This window comes from Typopeltis vanoorti, chromosome 5 (assembly GCF_054136105.1).
Source record: "Typopeltis vanoorti isolate ZY-2024b chromosome 5, IOZ_Tvanoo_1.0, whole genome shotgun sequence".
Taxonomy (NCBI): Eukaryota; Metazoa; Arthropoda; class Arachnida; order Uropygi; family Thelyphonidae; genus Typopeltis; species Typopeltis vanoorti.
Genome location: NC_143553.1, coordinates 42,198,233 through 42,215,603, shown reverse-complemented (window position 1 = coordinate 42,215,603; position 17,371 = coordinate 42,198,233). Strand labels below are relative to the sequence as shown.

Here is a 17,371-nt window from a genome sequence, read left to right as displayed (position 1 = left end):
ATGTATCATCCCATGATAACATATCTTTCACAGTTCATAAGCTTATCTGTGCTATTGACAGTATACAAATGTGCATCAATGGTAGGGGGTATATCTTTTTGCTTATGTGACTATTAGCTATGTATGACACAGAAATATACATATCAATGTGTCATTTTAAAACAAGGAGAATGGCTCTTCCAGAGATATTTATTTCAACATGGTGTAAATCCTGCTGTTTTTTTCCTAGTGCCTCTAAACAGTGAGGACCTTACAGTTGATTGCATTTGATTATTGCTACCATTGAACCAAAAACTCTAATTGATTCTTTACATTTCTTTCAGGATATATGAAGATCTCTGTCCAGTTAGTTATTTTTCGCTATAAGTGAACTTGCACATTAGAACAAATTACTAAAATGTCCTAGCTAAAGCACCTAGAACAGAAGTTCACTATACAGAACACTATAACATGATATTCTTTTGGTCCATAGGTGTTTGCTTAGTGAAAGTCAGCTGTATCTAATATGAAATTATGCTTAAATAAATCTGATTGAAGTATTCATGATTTCACAATAGTGTTGTGAAAGTGTTGATGTATCAGTTTTTCACTTATATTGATTCATTTAATTCTTCTGCATGTATCTTATTGTTGGTTAAAAGGTTGGAGGCCAATATGCACCATTCCTTCTTGCTTCTATGGATCAGAATGAGCCGCTGGCTATTCGCTTAGTGCCACCTGTGATTCCATTGAAATGCTATGCTTTCCACTTGATTTTCTCTCTAGCTTTCTTTAACATGTTCCTATTGGAATTCAAATAATCCTCTCATATTGACGTTGACCTTGCAGTGAGACAAGATGATTGCTTTTTCTGTCTCTTTGTAGTCAGTAGACATGAAACATATCATGACAGGTTCTTTGATTATAAACAAATTTGCATCGGGATGGGAGGAGGAATGTGTTTCTTTCAGGATATATTTGAAAACAATAAATAAGGAGAATCCCGTATTTCATTGATAGATTTAAATTACTAAAAGGTATAAATATGTGAACTGACAGAATGATTGGCAAATAGAAGGAAGAGAAAGAATAGGTGGGAATAGAAATACTTTTATTTAGAGACAAATGAAATACTAATAATTTACAGTTGTAATATATGTGTGTGTCCAATAAGTTGTTCAGGTGGAGGAAATTACAGTGATCTAGACATGTGCATCTAGTCCTCTAGACATGTGCATTCCATTTATGATGGACATAATTGGGATGGAGGGATGTGCTCTATCACTATATAACTGACCAATTAAAAAAAAAAAAAAAAAAAAAAAAAGCTGTATACAGTGGTAGCTCAGTAATTTTTTTTTTTTAAATATGTTGTCCACACACAAAAGGCCACAAGACCTATAGTGCATTGGTGCCATGTGTGGGCAAGAAGAATAGAAGAGAGGAGGAATCTGTTCATGTTTCGCTTGAACAGCTGAGGATTGTAATCTTTGGTGAAGGCAGAGTGGGGAAGGGGAGACTGTTCCAGAGGACAGAAGTACATGGGATGAAGGAGGAGGAGGAGGCAGTGAAGTTGGTTCGGTGAGTTTCAAGATAAACTGTAAAATGGTGTTGGTTAGTAATGGCTCTTGTTTTAATGATTTTGGAGGAGAGTGGAAGAATAATAGTGGCCAATTCAGGAAGAGCACTGTTAATGAAAGTATCTGTAGAAGAAGCACAAGGTAGAAACTGAGCATCTGTATGAGAGATTATTAATTAGCCAGATTGCCCTCATCTGGATAGAATCAAGGAATTTTGGTGCTCCACCCCAAATATGGGAGCAATATTCCATGGCTGGGTGGATTTGGGCTCTGTATAGAGTTAGCAGCTGTGAAGGTGTGAAGTAGTGTCTTGTGCAAAAGTGTACACCAAGTTTTTTGGCAGCTGCAGAAGCTATAGTTGAAATATGGTTGTGCCAGGAAAGATCGGAGGTGCAAGTCAGTCCAAGAAGAGAAATTTAATCGTGTTTGGATATTTTAGAATAACTGAAGGTAAGGGGGAGGGATGTGAGCCCTTTCTTATGAGAGTTCAGACAGAACTGGGTTTAGGTTGCATTGAAGTTTACAAGATTGTCCTTCCCCCACTTGGATATAGGTAGGAGATCTGATTTCAGGTCTCTTGTCATAGTAGATCTGAGGATTCTAATACTTGAGCACTAACAGGTTTGTCGAATTAAAAGGAGGAATGGAGTGTACTGTCGTCGGCAAAGCTATGGATAGAATTGGAAGTCTGAGAGCAGGTCATTTATATACAAGAGGAAGAGAGTGGGTGAAAGAACAGAACCTGGGGTACTCCTGCATTAGTGGGTGAATCTGAAGAGAGTAAACTGTCCACCATGACGCATAGTGAGCGACAAGTGAGAAAGTTGGCAATCCAGTTGCAGAGTGAGGAAGGCAGACCATAGGATCGCAGTTTAAGTAGGTCCCTGTGCCAAACCTGATCAAATGCCTCTGAAATGTTGAGTTTCTCCAAATTTCTCTATGGCCTGAGTCTATAGGTGGGTGGTGAAAGCAAGAAGATTAACTGTAGATCGCGAGTGGCTGAATCCATACTGCTGGTCACTGATTAGTGACCAGCAGTATGGTCACTGATTAGTTGGTATGTCTCTAGGTGGTTCAAGAGTTGGTTGTTGATGACTTTCTCTATAATTTTTGAGAAAACAAGTGAAAGCAATTTAATGATGGTTTGTTGGTTGTCTTTTATCACCTTTCTTTTGGGATGGGTTGGATGTATCCTACTTCCATGATTTAGGGTATGACAGTTGAGTAGGATAGATTGAAGATGTGATACAGGAGTTAGTTCTGGAGCACAATTTTTAACACAGGAGAGCATGGCATCTGAGATGCTATGTTTGTGTTCAGGTTATTGAAGATTCTTCAGGTTGGTTGGTTTCTTTTTTTGTCGGAAGATTATGGAAGACATGAAGGGAGCCATTCTTGAGTGCAGAGGGAGCTTTGCCGAGCTCATCAAATCAGGAATTTGAAGAGAAGAGTGATACCAGTAAGTAAACCTTCTCTTTTAGGTGAGGTAACTACAGTATCATCTGGATGTGAGGATGGTCAAAACCTGGGTGGGTAGACGTGTCCAAATAATATGTGGCAGGAATACATCTGAGTTGATGGAGCAGCAAATCATTTTCTACACTTTGTTGTGCTTGTTATACACCCAGTTAGTTTTGCATTAGGATTACCTACCTGATAATGCATTGTCCACCTCTCTGTGCAATCATGGCTCGCAGATGCCTAGGTACAGATACCACAAGGTGCTGAATATCCTCCATGTGTAACTTGACCCATGTCCTCTGCAGCAACTCTGTCAGTTCATGCTCATTCTGTAGAGGAGTAGTATCAGCAGTTCTCACATCTCGTTCTATCATATCCCACACATGTTCAATTGGATAACATTCAGGAGAGAGTTTATAAGGCCAAGTTAATGTGGCGAATTTGTTGTGCCTCCAATCACTCAGTAGTTGTATGAGCCTGATGACAAGGTACGCTCTCTCCTGTTGAAAGATAGCACTGTAGTTGGAGTAGACCTCCTGCAGATATGGATGGTAGTTGGCTAACAGGTCACTGCAGTGTTCACATTCAGTATTTATGGATGATAACTAACGGACCTATGGCATGCCAGGAAAAAGCTCCCCAGACCATGATGCCACTTCCACTGGCCCGTTGAACTCCAACTGGGCAACTAGGGGATAGGGCTTCATGCTGTTTACAGCATCATCACTCCAGATGACTTTCTTCCATCTGTTGAGTGTCCATTGCTGATGATCCTTGGTCCATGCAAGTCATTGTTTGCAATTTTTGGCTGTCATCATGGGTACCCTTGTTGGTCTCTGGCTGTGTAATCCCAGGCAAAGCAAGGTACGTTGCACAGTGCATGTGGAAATGGGTTGAACTGCCCTTTTGGGTGAGCTGTGTGATTGTTGCACATCGCTGCTGAGTTACTAGTCATGACACATGGTTCTCACCTCTAGGATCACCCACATGTGTCTACAATGTGAGCTCTTCTGTTGGATGTCCATTCATGGTTAATCCAGTCCTGGATTAACCATGATACAGTAGTAAGGGAGCAATACAGTAGTACACCCAGTAGTGAGCTATGGAAATTTTAACAAAGGGCTCGCATCGTCAAGCAAAAAAAAAAAACGTATTTCACATAAAATTTTTATTAATACAGCTTGTGTACAAATTCCAATCAAAAGATATGAGAGAACAATCAACCTCTAACGGCTATCATTTTTAAACAAATATTTCATGATCTAAACATGAAACATTTGCACAGTCAACTGTGTTGATTTATCTTACATAAGAAAAACATTTTTTAACTATCAAAATATAAGAATGAAATCTTTTATAAAACATTTGATTGGCTACTGATTTTACCATACAGTTGGCTACCCGAAGGGACAAGGATAAAGATAGTGCATGCGCTTATTTTATTTTCAAACTTGGGCACATTCGTTATAGAGGAGTTGAAACAATAAATCCAAATAATCTATACGCTGCCGAATAGACTCATTTTTGTTAGGTTTCCATATGAATTTGTCGCTTAATATGTTTCGCTTAAATTTAACAAAGGGCGCACGCGAGCCCCTTATAGTTCACCACTGAGTACACCCCCTTGATACAGTAGTAAGGGAGCAACCAATAAGTGCAGCTGTTTCCGAAATACTGACGCCTGACCTCAGGACCCCCCCCCCCCCAACTATCTACCCACGGTCAAATGGGCTTACATCACCATGTTTTCCCCACTACTGGCAAACATTTACTGATTATGTACAGAGAATAGGCGTGCCCATTTATAGTAATCGCACATGATGTTGATATCACATGCTGTTTCATTATTGTGCCAAATGTGTAAATCAGGGATGGGTGTTCCTAATCAAAGCCAGCTCAATGTATGTATTTACTTATTGCTAATTTTCAATCTGTTTTGCTTTGTTTTCTAAGAATTTTCTTTTATTCATTAATGCTAAGTGCACACATGCTGCATAATAATATATATGTGAATGTCCTCTTCCTATAATACATAAAGAATTTATTTTTATTTAGGAATAGGTGGATTTTTACTGACTACATTTCTTCTTTCTGAAGACTGGAATGAAAATATCCCTATATAGTGATAAACATCTCATCTCCAACAGACACTATACTGCAGGTGCTAGAAAAACAAATAGTTTTATTTTATCACTAAATACAATACAGTATACAGTACAGAGATATTTACTATCTTTGTGCTTGTTTGATGACATTTAGTGTAATGGGGAGACAAATGGAATTAAAAATGACCCTGCTTAATGAAAAACACCTCTTCTCCCACCTTCATATACACAAACTAAACAAAGTTTTAACACATTATGGAACTAAATACATTTATTCTAACATCCTGTTTCAAATGTTCATTATGAGTTTGCCATGGTGATTTTCTTTTAGAATAGCATTGCATTTGGGGTTGATTAGAACTTTTCAGTAAGTAGTTATAGTGAGCAAGTTTGTTATGATGGTAATTGTTATTCTTCTTCTTCTTTCACTCTGCCTTATTCCATGTTAAACGGGGTCAGCGCACCAATCTTTAACCTTCCTCTTCCAAATTCTCTGGTCCAGAGCATCCTTCGGACTCCATCTTTTCTCCCTAAGATCCTCTGTCATCTTATCCCTCCACCTGAGCTTGGGCCTGCCTCTTTTCCTCCAACTCCATGTACTCCACTCGTTTACCAACATATTCCTCACCCTTCCTCTCTACATGTCCAAACCACCTCAGCCTACTTTCTTGTATCTTCTTGCCAATTGGTCCCACCTTAACCGTCCCTCTGATGTAGTCATTCCTTATCCTGTCCTTCTTTGTCACACCACTCATCCATCTCAACATCCGCATCTCCGCTACCTCCATCTTCCTCTCCTGTGCCTTGGTTATAGGCCACGTCTCCGTACCATGGAGCATCGCCTGCCTCACCACCATCTTATAGAGCTTTCCTTTCCTCTTACAACTCACTCTCTTGTCGCACAGGACTCCGCTCATCTTCCTCCAATTCATCCAACCGCATGTTATTCGGTGCTGTATTTCCTCATCCAGATCACCATTCCTCTCGACAACCGACCCAAGGTACTTGAATTTCTTCCCTGAAATTAGCCTTTCACCCTGGAGTCATATGACGATATCCTCGTCACTCCTCATTGACATATATTCAGTCTTCACCCGGTTAATTCTCATGCCGCTCTCCTCCAATGCCTTTCTCCACTCTTCCAGGGTATTTTCAAGCTTCTCTCAGGATGATTCGCATAGAACAATGTCATTTGCAAACAGCATGCTCCATGGTGCCTCCTTCTTGACATCCTCCACTAGTACATCCATGACCAGGTCAAAGAGGTAGAGGCTCAGAGCTGACCCTTGGTGTAGCCCTACGACAATAGGGAACCCTTCTGTCATGCCGACACTAGACCTGACCTGAGTTTCTGTTCCCTCATACATCTCCTTCACCAACCTCACGTACTTCTCCGACACCCCTTCTTCCTCCATACCTCCTGCCTGGCCACTCTGTCATATGTCTTTTCCAGGTCTATAAACACCATGTGCAGATCCACTTGCATCTCTCTATATTTCTCCATCAATCGCCTTAGCGCAAATATTGCATCCGTTATCCCTCTTCCTGGCATAAATCCAAACTGCTCCTCACCAATTTTCGTTTCCTGCTGTAACCTTGCTTCAATTACTCTTTCCCATATTTTTAATGTGTGTGACATCAGCTTGATTCCTCTATAGTTGCCACAGTCTTGAACATCTCCTCTTCCTTTGTAGATTGGGACGAGAATACTTTTCCTCCATTCCTCTGGTATCTTTTCCTGTGGGGCTATTTTACACATCAGATCCCATAACATATCCACGCCCTCACTGCCCAAACTTTTCCACACTTCCCCAGGTATCTGGTCTGCTCCCACAGCCTTTCCATTCTTCATTTTTCTCATTACCCAAACTACTTCCTCTCTACTTATGTCTTGCACCGGTCTCTCATTTACCTCTCCATCCTTGCACCTCTCTCTTGGATTCTCCTCATTTAGTAGTTTTCGGAAATATTCTTTCCATCTTCCTCTGATTTTGTCCTCATCTTGTAATACTACTCCTGAGGCATCTTTTATCTGCTTGACTGATGTTATGTCTTTCGAGGCCTTATCTCTGGCTTTCGCTATTCTCAACAACTGAGCTTCGCCACCGTTTCTCTCCAGTTCTTCATAAACCTCATCAACTGCCCTCGCTTTCGCCCTTGCCACAGCTCTCTTTGCATTTTTCTTTGTTAATCTATATGCCTCCTTGTCGGCTCTAGTTCCAGTCATGTCATATTTTTTCTTTGACTCTTTCTTTTCCTTGATCTCCAACTGCACCTCCTCATTTCACCACCATGCCTCCTTATCCTCAGGTGGTCCCTTTCCTGATGTTATACCAAGCACCTCTTCTCCAATTTTTCTAATATTCCGACTATTAACGTCCCACCATTCTTCCACATCCTCTGGTAACTTCATTTCTTTCAATACCTCTTCTTTAAACTTATTCCTTGGTCCTTCCTCTTCCAATTTCCATCACTTTATTCTCCTCTGTACCCACCACTTCCGTGTATTCTTCTTTTCCCCTTTTATATCACAATCTACCACAACCAACCTGTGCTGTGCTGCTACACTTTCTCCATTAATCACTTTACAGTTTTTCACCTCCTTCAGATGTTTCCTACGGCACATAATATAGTCAATCTGACTCATTCTATCCCCGCTCTTATAGGTTATCAGATGCCCAACTCTCTTCTTGAACCACGTGTTAGCTATAGCCAGATTGAAGCCCACAACATATTCAATGATTTTTTTACCTTCTTCATTTCTTTCACCACTACTCCAACCTCCATGTACCCTTTCTTCACCACTTCTTCGCCTTCCTACATGCCCGTTCAGATCTGCTCCGCCGATCACTCTCTCACCATCAGGGATTCCCATTACTACTTGGTCAAGTTCTCTCCAGAATGTCTCTTTCTCCTCATCATCACAACCTACTTGCGGGGCGTAGCCACACACTATATTAGCCACACTTCCTCCCATCTCAAGCTTAACGCTCATAATCCGATCATTCTTCCGGCACACCTCATAGACTCCACTCTTTAGCTCCTTGTCGATGATAATTCCAACTCTGTTTCTTCCCTTCTCATTTACACTGCTATAAAACAGTTTATATCCCTCTGCCAGCTCCTTTGCTTTATTGCCTTTCCACCTTGTCTCCTGCATGCACAAGATCTTCAGCTTCCTTCTTCTCATCGTGTCCACTATCTCCCTACTCTTCCCATTCATCATACCCACATTCAGCGACCCGATTCTTACTTTACACACACTCTCTTTCTGTTGGACTCGCTTCTTTAGCTGAACCCGTCCTTGGTTCAGTAGCCCTAGCCCACTTCTCACAGTCCTCGGGTGACAGAACTGCGCGTCACTTACGGGGGACGCCCTAGCCGTGATCCTTTCTCTGTTATCTAACAAATGATGGTAATTGCTATAGCAAGAGTTAATTGTAAGTAAGAATGGGAAAGATGCTCAATAATAAACTCTTTGCGATCACTGCACTTGGCAGTGATCACAAAGAGTTAGTCATATGTTGCCATGCTATTTCTTTAAATGACTGCGTATTATTGTGAATGATTGTTATTATCATTACAAGACACCTCCAAGGAGTCATTGCAGGAGGGCTATATATGTCTACATATGATGCCATCTACTGACCATTTTTTTTATCTGTAAATTGTGTGCATTCTCTGACCAGGCCTAAATGTGTAATGAAAAACCAATTTCCACATAAAAAAACACTGCTGCCATCAGAAGCCCATATAAAGATTCTTCTCATCTTGATGGGAATCTAGCTTACTTGGACATTTCTGTTTGAAGGCGTGATATCCGATCCTTCTTCCAGTTGCAGTATGGAAGCTCGTAGTATAATTTTTATAGTTTTCTTACATAGCTTTATTATATATATATGTGTGTGCGTGTGTGTGCGTATATATATATATATACACAGTTGACTCTCACTATACAGAACTTATAAAGACCTCAGAAATGTTTTTTTTTTTTTTTTTTTTTTTTTTTTTTTTTTTTTTTTTTTTATAATGAATAGTTAGCTAAGTGAATTTTCTTTAGAATAGTATTATGACTAGTGGGACTTTGGTCAAGATTTCTCAAAAGTTTTTTATAGTGAGTTAATTAAAATGTCAGTGATATGAACTATCCTTATTTTATTTCAGTCTTCAGTATATGAAGTTTGTCGCAAAACTTGTGATGATGGTGTTGATGGCAGTGAGGTTTTTCCAGAGTATTTAGATCTTATTGGAGACAAGTAAGTCCTCATTATAACCAAAGCTAATGCAAATATTACTCATTTAAAAAAAAAAAAAAAGATGTATTTATTATATTTGAAAAGCACATATAGCTTTATTATTTGATAGCAGTCCATCACAAAAGTTAAGGTCTTACAAACCAAGGATACCTGGGAAAGAACCTACTCCTACCAGACATGTACCTCGTTAGGGATTCCTTGAAAGACATTATTACTTTGGACTAAGAATAATATGCTGTGGATCAACATGATCAATGGATATACCAATTCTATGGAAAGGACCTCTGCATATCTACCACTTATTCTTTCAGCAGTGACTCTACTCCAAAACCTTGTGATTGTGTCCTATAAGGAATCATATGCTTCTATGCTGTCAACGCTCATAATAATCAGCCCCACATTTAGTGCTTAGACCAAGGTTCCTGAAGAAGCATATTACAGTCTAGTATAGGTCAGTGTCTCTCTCTCTGTGGATGAAGGCTACAGAAGACACAGGTTAACCTCACAGGTAAATTTTACATAAGTGCATGGAATTTTTCAGGCTTCAAATGGGCTCTCTCAACATTGTCCTTTAGAGAGTTGGAGAGGTGCAAATTGGTATCCTAGAAATGAGGTAAAAAAGGATATTTTGAGGCAGGCTGGTGAGCTAGTTTTTTACTCGAGATTCAAAGCATCACAGAGTAGCTGTGTTTACTGAAGCAAGGTCAGGCAAAATCTCTATTTCATTTCAAGCCTATAACTGACTGACTGGGTACATTTATTAGATTTATGGTTCATCCCATAAATGTGTCAGTCATGGCTCTTTATGCAACCCACAGAAATGAGTCTGTTTTGGACTGCTTACCAAGGGGTGATGTGCTCCACATTCTGAGTGACTTCAATGCAAGAGTGGGAAAGAATATGCCAGTTAGACTTGAGAATAGTTGGTTGGAGGGGGGGGGGGGATAACACCAAACCATTGAGAATTTGCCCATGCTAACAGATTAGTTATAACTAATTCTAGCTTCCAAAAACACCCATGACATATATGTATTTGGACATCATCATACATTGATAAGTCAAGGCACCATACTATGTCCTGCTGCTGTATTGGTGGAAGACGAGCATGATTATTTGTGCATGATTAGAGGCAAGTGGAGAAATGGTGGGAACCAGATCAGTGGAGCAGTATCCATGGAAATACCTACAGAAAAGATATAATGCAAAAAAAACAACAACAGCATCTGTAGGAAAGCAGTTGGAGGAAGTCACTAGGAGAGGGAGATCATCTGTTAAGAATAGCTCTTATGGATACATCAAACATCCTGAGTGAGGTTTTAGGTGTCCTCACGTATGTAAGAACAATATTCTGAAGTCCAACAGATTCGGAATTTATAAAGTGTTAGTTGTTGAACAGGAGAGAAGTAACATTCAGAATGAAAAAAAAATACCAGGCTTTTTTTTTTGGAGGCTGAAAAGGCTCTAGATGTGTTTATACCAGGATAGGCTAGCTGTGAAAGTTGGTCCATATAGAAAAAAACTGATTTAGAGCATCATCTGAGTACTTAGATTTTGTGAATGAAAAAAGAATGGAGTATACTCTCATCAGCAAAGCTACTAATAATATTGGGTGTTGGTGAGAGATGATCATTGATATATTATTATTATCATCATCAACAGACCTCCATGGAGTCAAGAGACTCATCATGGGAGGTCCCACTCTAACATGCACAGCTCATCGTACCTTGACTTAAATGCATTAACTGTCCCTGTACTGACCACACTCTCAGTCAATGCATTCCAATCACCCACTGCTCTCCATGCAAAATATATAGGAGAAAAAAGTGCAGGTGAAACCACAGCACTGATGGAAAAATCATAAGAGAGAGAATCATCCACCTTGACTTGAATGAATGACCAAAAAAGAAGATTGAAGTCCACTCGGGAAGAGTAGGAGAGAGACTATACGATGGCAGCTTGGAAAGAAGGCTGTGACTCCAGACTAAATCACATACTTTGGAAATATCAAGAGTAGCCAGTTAAGATTCCAAATCTTTCTCTGGGTCTGTGTCCAGAGGTAAGGTTGACAAGGTCTGCTATAGAATGGTTGACTCCATATTGGTGATTGCTAATTAACCAACTTGTCTTTTAGTATCAAAGCTATTGAGTATTTTTCTGATATCCTATAATAAATTGAAGAGGCATAGGTGGTGGAATAGTACTAGGAAATTCTTCCTTGGTAATCTAGTGAAAAGTTGAGGGAGAAACGGCCTTATCTTTAGGTGATGTTAACATTGTCTCACCAGGATGAGAGAGGATGGAAATGCAGTAGGGCAAACGTTTGGCCAATAGCCTTGGCAAGGTACCAGAAGACTTCACTGCCATTTAAGCAGGAGTCAAGCTTAGCATTGGCCATTACAAAGTCTGCTTTGAATTTTCTTTTCTAGTTAAGGGCTGTAATGTAAGCTCAGTGAAAAATTGGAGTCTTTATGTTGAATGATTTAATATATTACTACATTTTTAGGTTGGACTGCTTTGGTTGGAAAACCAAGACTGGGATAAGGGTTGGAGATTTTATGTGGAATGGGAAATAATTTCAGTTATTAGAACAGAGGCATGTCTTGAATCAGGAGATCAGAAGCAGTAATGAGGCCATGAAAAGAGCCATGGAAATTGCAAGGGTCATTCCAGTTGACATATGAGCTGTAGAAAAGTAAACATGGACAAGGTTATGGTCAGACTCCACAAGAGGAGAGCTAACATCAACAGTGAATTTTGATGAAGAGCTGGTTAAGATGTTTAGTGCTGGGAGAAAGATGAGTAGTATCTGGAATTATGGTAGATAGGTTAGCCATTTGTTTTAGAACATTACTAGTAGCTTGGTTCAGCTCACAAGTTTCTCTTCCAGCTTTTTATGTGAAGTTAGAAAATAGGGAGCCAGTTGGAATTATGGATGTTGAAATCTTCATTGAGATAATCTATATGGGTGTTCACTATTTGGGTAATTAAACTGTATGTGATTACTTTCAGATATAGATAAAAAGGTCAGTTTAATCATTAGAATTTTGAAAGCAGTAAAGGCAGCAATGAAGATGTGGGATATTAGACCGATAAATATGTACATGTTCCTCCTTTCTTATGGAGGCATCATGCATAATGCATTGTGGAAAGTCTAAGCTGTAGTCACTGAGTATGCCAGTAGAGGTGCAGTGATAAATAATAGATCAAATTTGGTTGTTTTTAAGTGGTGGTGCACATCATTGGTTGATATTAAGCCATTGGATGTTGATAAAATTCTGGGTGGAAGTGTTTTGATATTTTCTTAAATTTCTGTTTATTTCTTCAGAACTGTCAACTGTTTCACTCCCAACTCAGCAATCAAACTTATAAATCAGAAATTCATTTAAACCATTTTGTTTAGTGTTAGTTTAGTATTTTGCTTGTTTCTATCTTTAGTATAGATGATTCATCTGGTTTCCTGTCATACCAGCCTTACACATTCTGTTTTCTATTTCCATATTTTATTTTCTCTCTTCACTAAAATGTATAGCTAAAATGTCTGATTATTCTATAATTTCATTACTGATAATAAAGTTGATATCAACAGACATTCATGGAGTTCAAAAATTGCATGGGACACCATACCAATAGCCCTCCTCATCTACTGATACCTCTTATATTGCATGTTGCATCTTAGAGAGACTAAACGATACTTCACGTTCTCTCACCCATGACTCTCCATCTGCAAACTCTACCTCAAGCAAATGCCTAATACAGATTGTACATTGCTTATTCTCTAGTACCACAAAAATAATATATCAGATGGTTTACTATAGTGAATTTTCTTTAGTTGTTAGCATTAATTCTAATAGACTTGTGGCAGAATTAGTTTATTATGGTAAGTTCACTAAATGTGTTTTCTGTAATAAAAATTTACTGCATCAACCATCCCATAATCTTTTAAACTTTGAGGAAAAGCTGCTGCTGTGCTGCTCATTATTTTCTCCTTACTTTCATAGTTTGGTTATTCTTGATAGTTTTCATATCAAATTTGTTAAAGCAATTATTTAATTTTGTTAATGTATTTAGAACTCTATCTGCTTAGAATAAATTTAAATGCCTTTATTGTATCATCAAGATTAATATTGCTTACCTTAATAATATTGACCTAAATTGATATTTTTTTATTTAGCATAGGATGATGATACAGTGGCCATGAAGCCCATATGGGCAGGCACTATCTCATGAAACCAGTATAATACTGTTGGTTGTAATCGGTGGTGAGCTATGAAAATTTTAAAAAAGGGCTGGCATCGTCAAAAAAAAAAAAAAAAAAACTACACCAACACCATCTACTGCCAACCGCCACCACTAGTATTTCCACAGACAATCGCATACATCCATGCCTATGGTGGGATGTTTGCAAGGTGTTTATAAACAAAATAAATGTTTTGTTTATGATAAAAGTTTTTATGACAAACAATCTATAAATAATACATAAATATTATCTAAACACAATAATATAAATAATACATAAATATTATCTAAACACAATAATATAAATAATACATAAATATTATCTAAACACAATAATAATGAAGTATGTTATATTTCTCTTTTGTTTTTATACTTCAAGTGATAATCAATGGTACCAATCAAGCGACATTATTTTATGGTCCTATTTATTTATATGTGATTACCAAAAGTGAATTCTTATTTGTAAAATGATAGTAACAGTAACTATAATATTTTATTTAATAAAATCACTTTCGAGACGATGAGACGATTTTGCATGAAAAAAAAAAAACTTACTGTCTGGTGCACATTTACCTAGGGAAAAAACTCTCTCCTTTACAGGTTAACATTTACAAACAATTACTTTAAGGAAATACTTATGACAACAGCTGCCACACCTTATTTCCTTCCTCCCTCACGTCTTGTGTTCTTCTAGGAGGATCTATAGCCGAGCGATGATTTTCTAGAAAATATTTGACATAGAGATTCAGATTAAATTCATTCAAGGGTTTCTCATTTATACATATTCTCATTAAATCTTGAAAGTTTTTTTTTTTCACTTGGTTAGACTAATAAATTTAGTTTAATCCTTTATCCAAGTGTGAGCAAACAAAGTTTGTGCCTGAAAATATCTTCAGGACTGGGGTAAGGTAGTATAACACCGGGAAACTTGTAGCAAAGGTGGAGCAAGATACTATCACTCCTATCTCAGTATCTCCCATAATGCAAAACACATCTCCTTGCAGATAGGAGATGTATAATGTTATGCATTAAGGGAAGGGCCACTACCCAGACTAGTTTCGACCTTTATTGGAGTCTCCTCAGTGGGAGCCAAGCCCAGAGGTGGAGATACCAAGCGGAAGCAATAGCGAGGTCATCTTTACCTATAGGAGTTGCCAAATCGTGTGCCACCTTTTTATTAAATTACTCTGGATTTCAACATCTTTCTATGTTGAAAGTTTATTCTTCACTTGGTTAGACTATAATAAATTTAGTTTAATCCTAAATTTTCTCCAAGTGTGAGCAAACAAAGTTTGTGACTGAAAATATCTTCAGGACTGGGGTAAGGTAGTACAACACCAGGCAACTCAGTATCCGGAGAGTTCACCGAAAGACAATTTATTGAACAACAATTCACCGAATAATCAATTCATCGAAAATCATTTCATTGAACAACAATTAATCAAAAAAGGCAATTCCCCGAAAAAGCAATTCACCGATCAGCAGTTAATCGAAAACACAATTCATCGAAAATACAATTCGCCGACAAATAAATTATAAGATGTGGGGTGAAGATATGTGTGCAATTTTTTTTAAAATTGTTTTGTGAGGGCGATTTTTTTGCGGGCATACTGGTTGCAGTGAATGATATCCACTGAGGATATCATTCACTGGAAGATATAGTTGAGATGTTAAATGAAGGATTTCATCCTCGTGAAAATAACATCCTACAGAACTTGAGGTCAACGTTGAATGATTTGGAAGTATACATGAGGAATTCAGTATACTCGATATCAAGGGACTTGTTGATATATCAACATGACTTTGTGATATCTCAGAAGAGGAAGTCACTAGTGTTGTGGTGAAAGGACCAGTTGAAAGTAACAAGCTGTACGAGGGGGTGGGGGCTGAAAAGTTCTGATAAACACCGAGAACAAAATAATTTTAAAACATTCTGATATAAACCACAAGGAGGACCATATCTTAAACCCTTTAACAGCTATGTTTCCTGAAATCGTAATAATTATTGTTTTTCATTTAGGATATGTAAGAAAACATGTTAGTGGTTTTGAAGAAATTTGATGACACAGAGGTGCGGGCAGTCAGATTTTTTGTGCTGCAAGAAAAGTCTGCAACTGAGATTCACCAAACATTGCATGTGAATTTAGGGGATTGTGCCTTTCAGTATAACCAACAATTGAAAGCTGGGCATGGGCTGGAAACCTTCCACAGTGATCACACCTGAAAACTTCGATGCAGTGCATGCCATAATCCTTGATGAACAAATGCCAGCCGAAAACATTGCAAAGACTCTGTAGACAATCCAGGGAACGGGTTGGTGTCATTATCTACCAAAATCTGGAAATGCAGATGCTCTCAGCAAAGTGTCCCCAAAGATTTGAATGCTGACCAAAAGAGAAAACGTGCTGTCATCTCAAAGGATTTTTAATCATTTTGAGAAATCAGGTGCAAATTTTTTAGCTCATATTCTGACCGTTAATGAAACATGGCTTCGTCACTATGACCCAGAGAACATACAACAGTCAATGGAGTGGAGACACAAAGGTTCTCCATGGCCAAAGAAGTTTCGAACTAAAAAGTCAGCAGGGAAGGCTTGTGCTATTGTCTTTTAGGATATGGATGGTGTAATCCTTACCAAGTACCTCAAAAAAGGTGAAATTGTTACAGCAGCTCTGGAATTGAAGGAGGTACTGAAGGAAAAATGTTGCGAGAAACTAAGCAGAGTTTTGTTGCTTTTGCAAGACAACCTGCTTATGAAATCCAACAGACAATATTCAACTTGGGATTTCAATGTCTACCTCAAACACCATATTCACCAGACCTGGCCCCAGGGCCAGCCCTAGAAATTTTGTCGCCCCGTGCAGTAGCATCTTTTGCCGCCACTTCCCATTAAAAAAAAAAAAACTTTTAATGACGTCTTAAAAGCCATGCTGTTAAGCTAGGCTTCAACATCTCTGATCATAAATTCTAAATAGCAGCATTAGCTAATAAAAATTCGTAAGTTAATGAAAAATGATCATAAACTATAAACTATATTTTTTACAGAAAAAGAGAGAGAGAGAGAGTTAACCTTTTAACACTTCATTCTTTTAATTATTATGATTTTTAAAAATATATACAGTACAATGAAGTTTTATTATGTAAAAATTTAACTAACGACATCCTGAAGTGTGGTTTCAACAGAGAAGGAATAAATGAGTTTTTTATGATTTGCTGCTGCCCAAAATTTGATGCCCCGTGTGCAAATGCAGGTTTTTAACCTTTGGTAAAGCTGGCCCTGCCTGGTCCCACCTGACTATTTCCTATTCCCTAATTTAAAAAAAAAAAAAAAACTTCAGAGGAACAAAATTTACAAATATGAATTCTGCAGCTGAGAACGGGTTTGGGCTAAAAGGGAAAGACTTTTTTAACAGAGGATTCGAAATGGCAGCATCATTGTAACAAGTGTATAACAGTTCATGAGCAATATGTAGAATAATGTGTAAGTTACGAGGTTCTGCCTCAATTTCTTCATGGTGGTTATCAGAAATATTCCACATACCCTTGCAAGATTTAATGGTATGGGAGGCACAGGTGGAAAGCAGAATATAGAATGGTGGGGAGATATCTTAGAGGACATAGAGGAAATGCAACATTTGAGATCCTTATCCACCGACATCGGTGATGTTAGTGGATAAGGATCTGAAATGTTGAAGATATTTTGCTAAAATTGTGAGGACTGCACAACGCATTCTGGCACTGATGCCGAAAAGAC

At 38.3% G+C, this 17,371-nt stretch overlaps 1 protein-coding gene across 2 annotated transcripts in view; it reads left to right on the top strand.

Moving 5' to 3' along the window:
- The window catches only part of Oga (O-GlcNAcase), a 375,302-nt gene that overhangs the window by 276,701 nt on the left and 81,230 nt on the right, over nt 1-17,371 (top strand). For both annotated transcript variants that reach the window (XM_090392376.1, XM_090392375.1), the window contains one exon: nt 9,290-9,381. In XM_090392376.1, the coding sequence (XP_090248502.1) occupies nt 9,290-9,381 (92 nt within the window). The remainder of the gene's footprint in view (nt 1-9,289; nt 9,382-17,371) is intronic.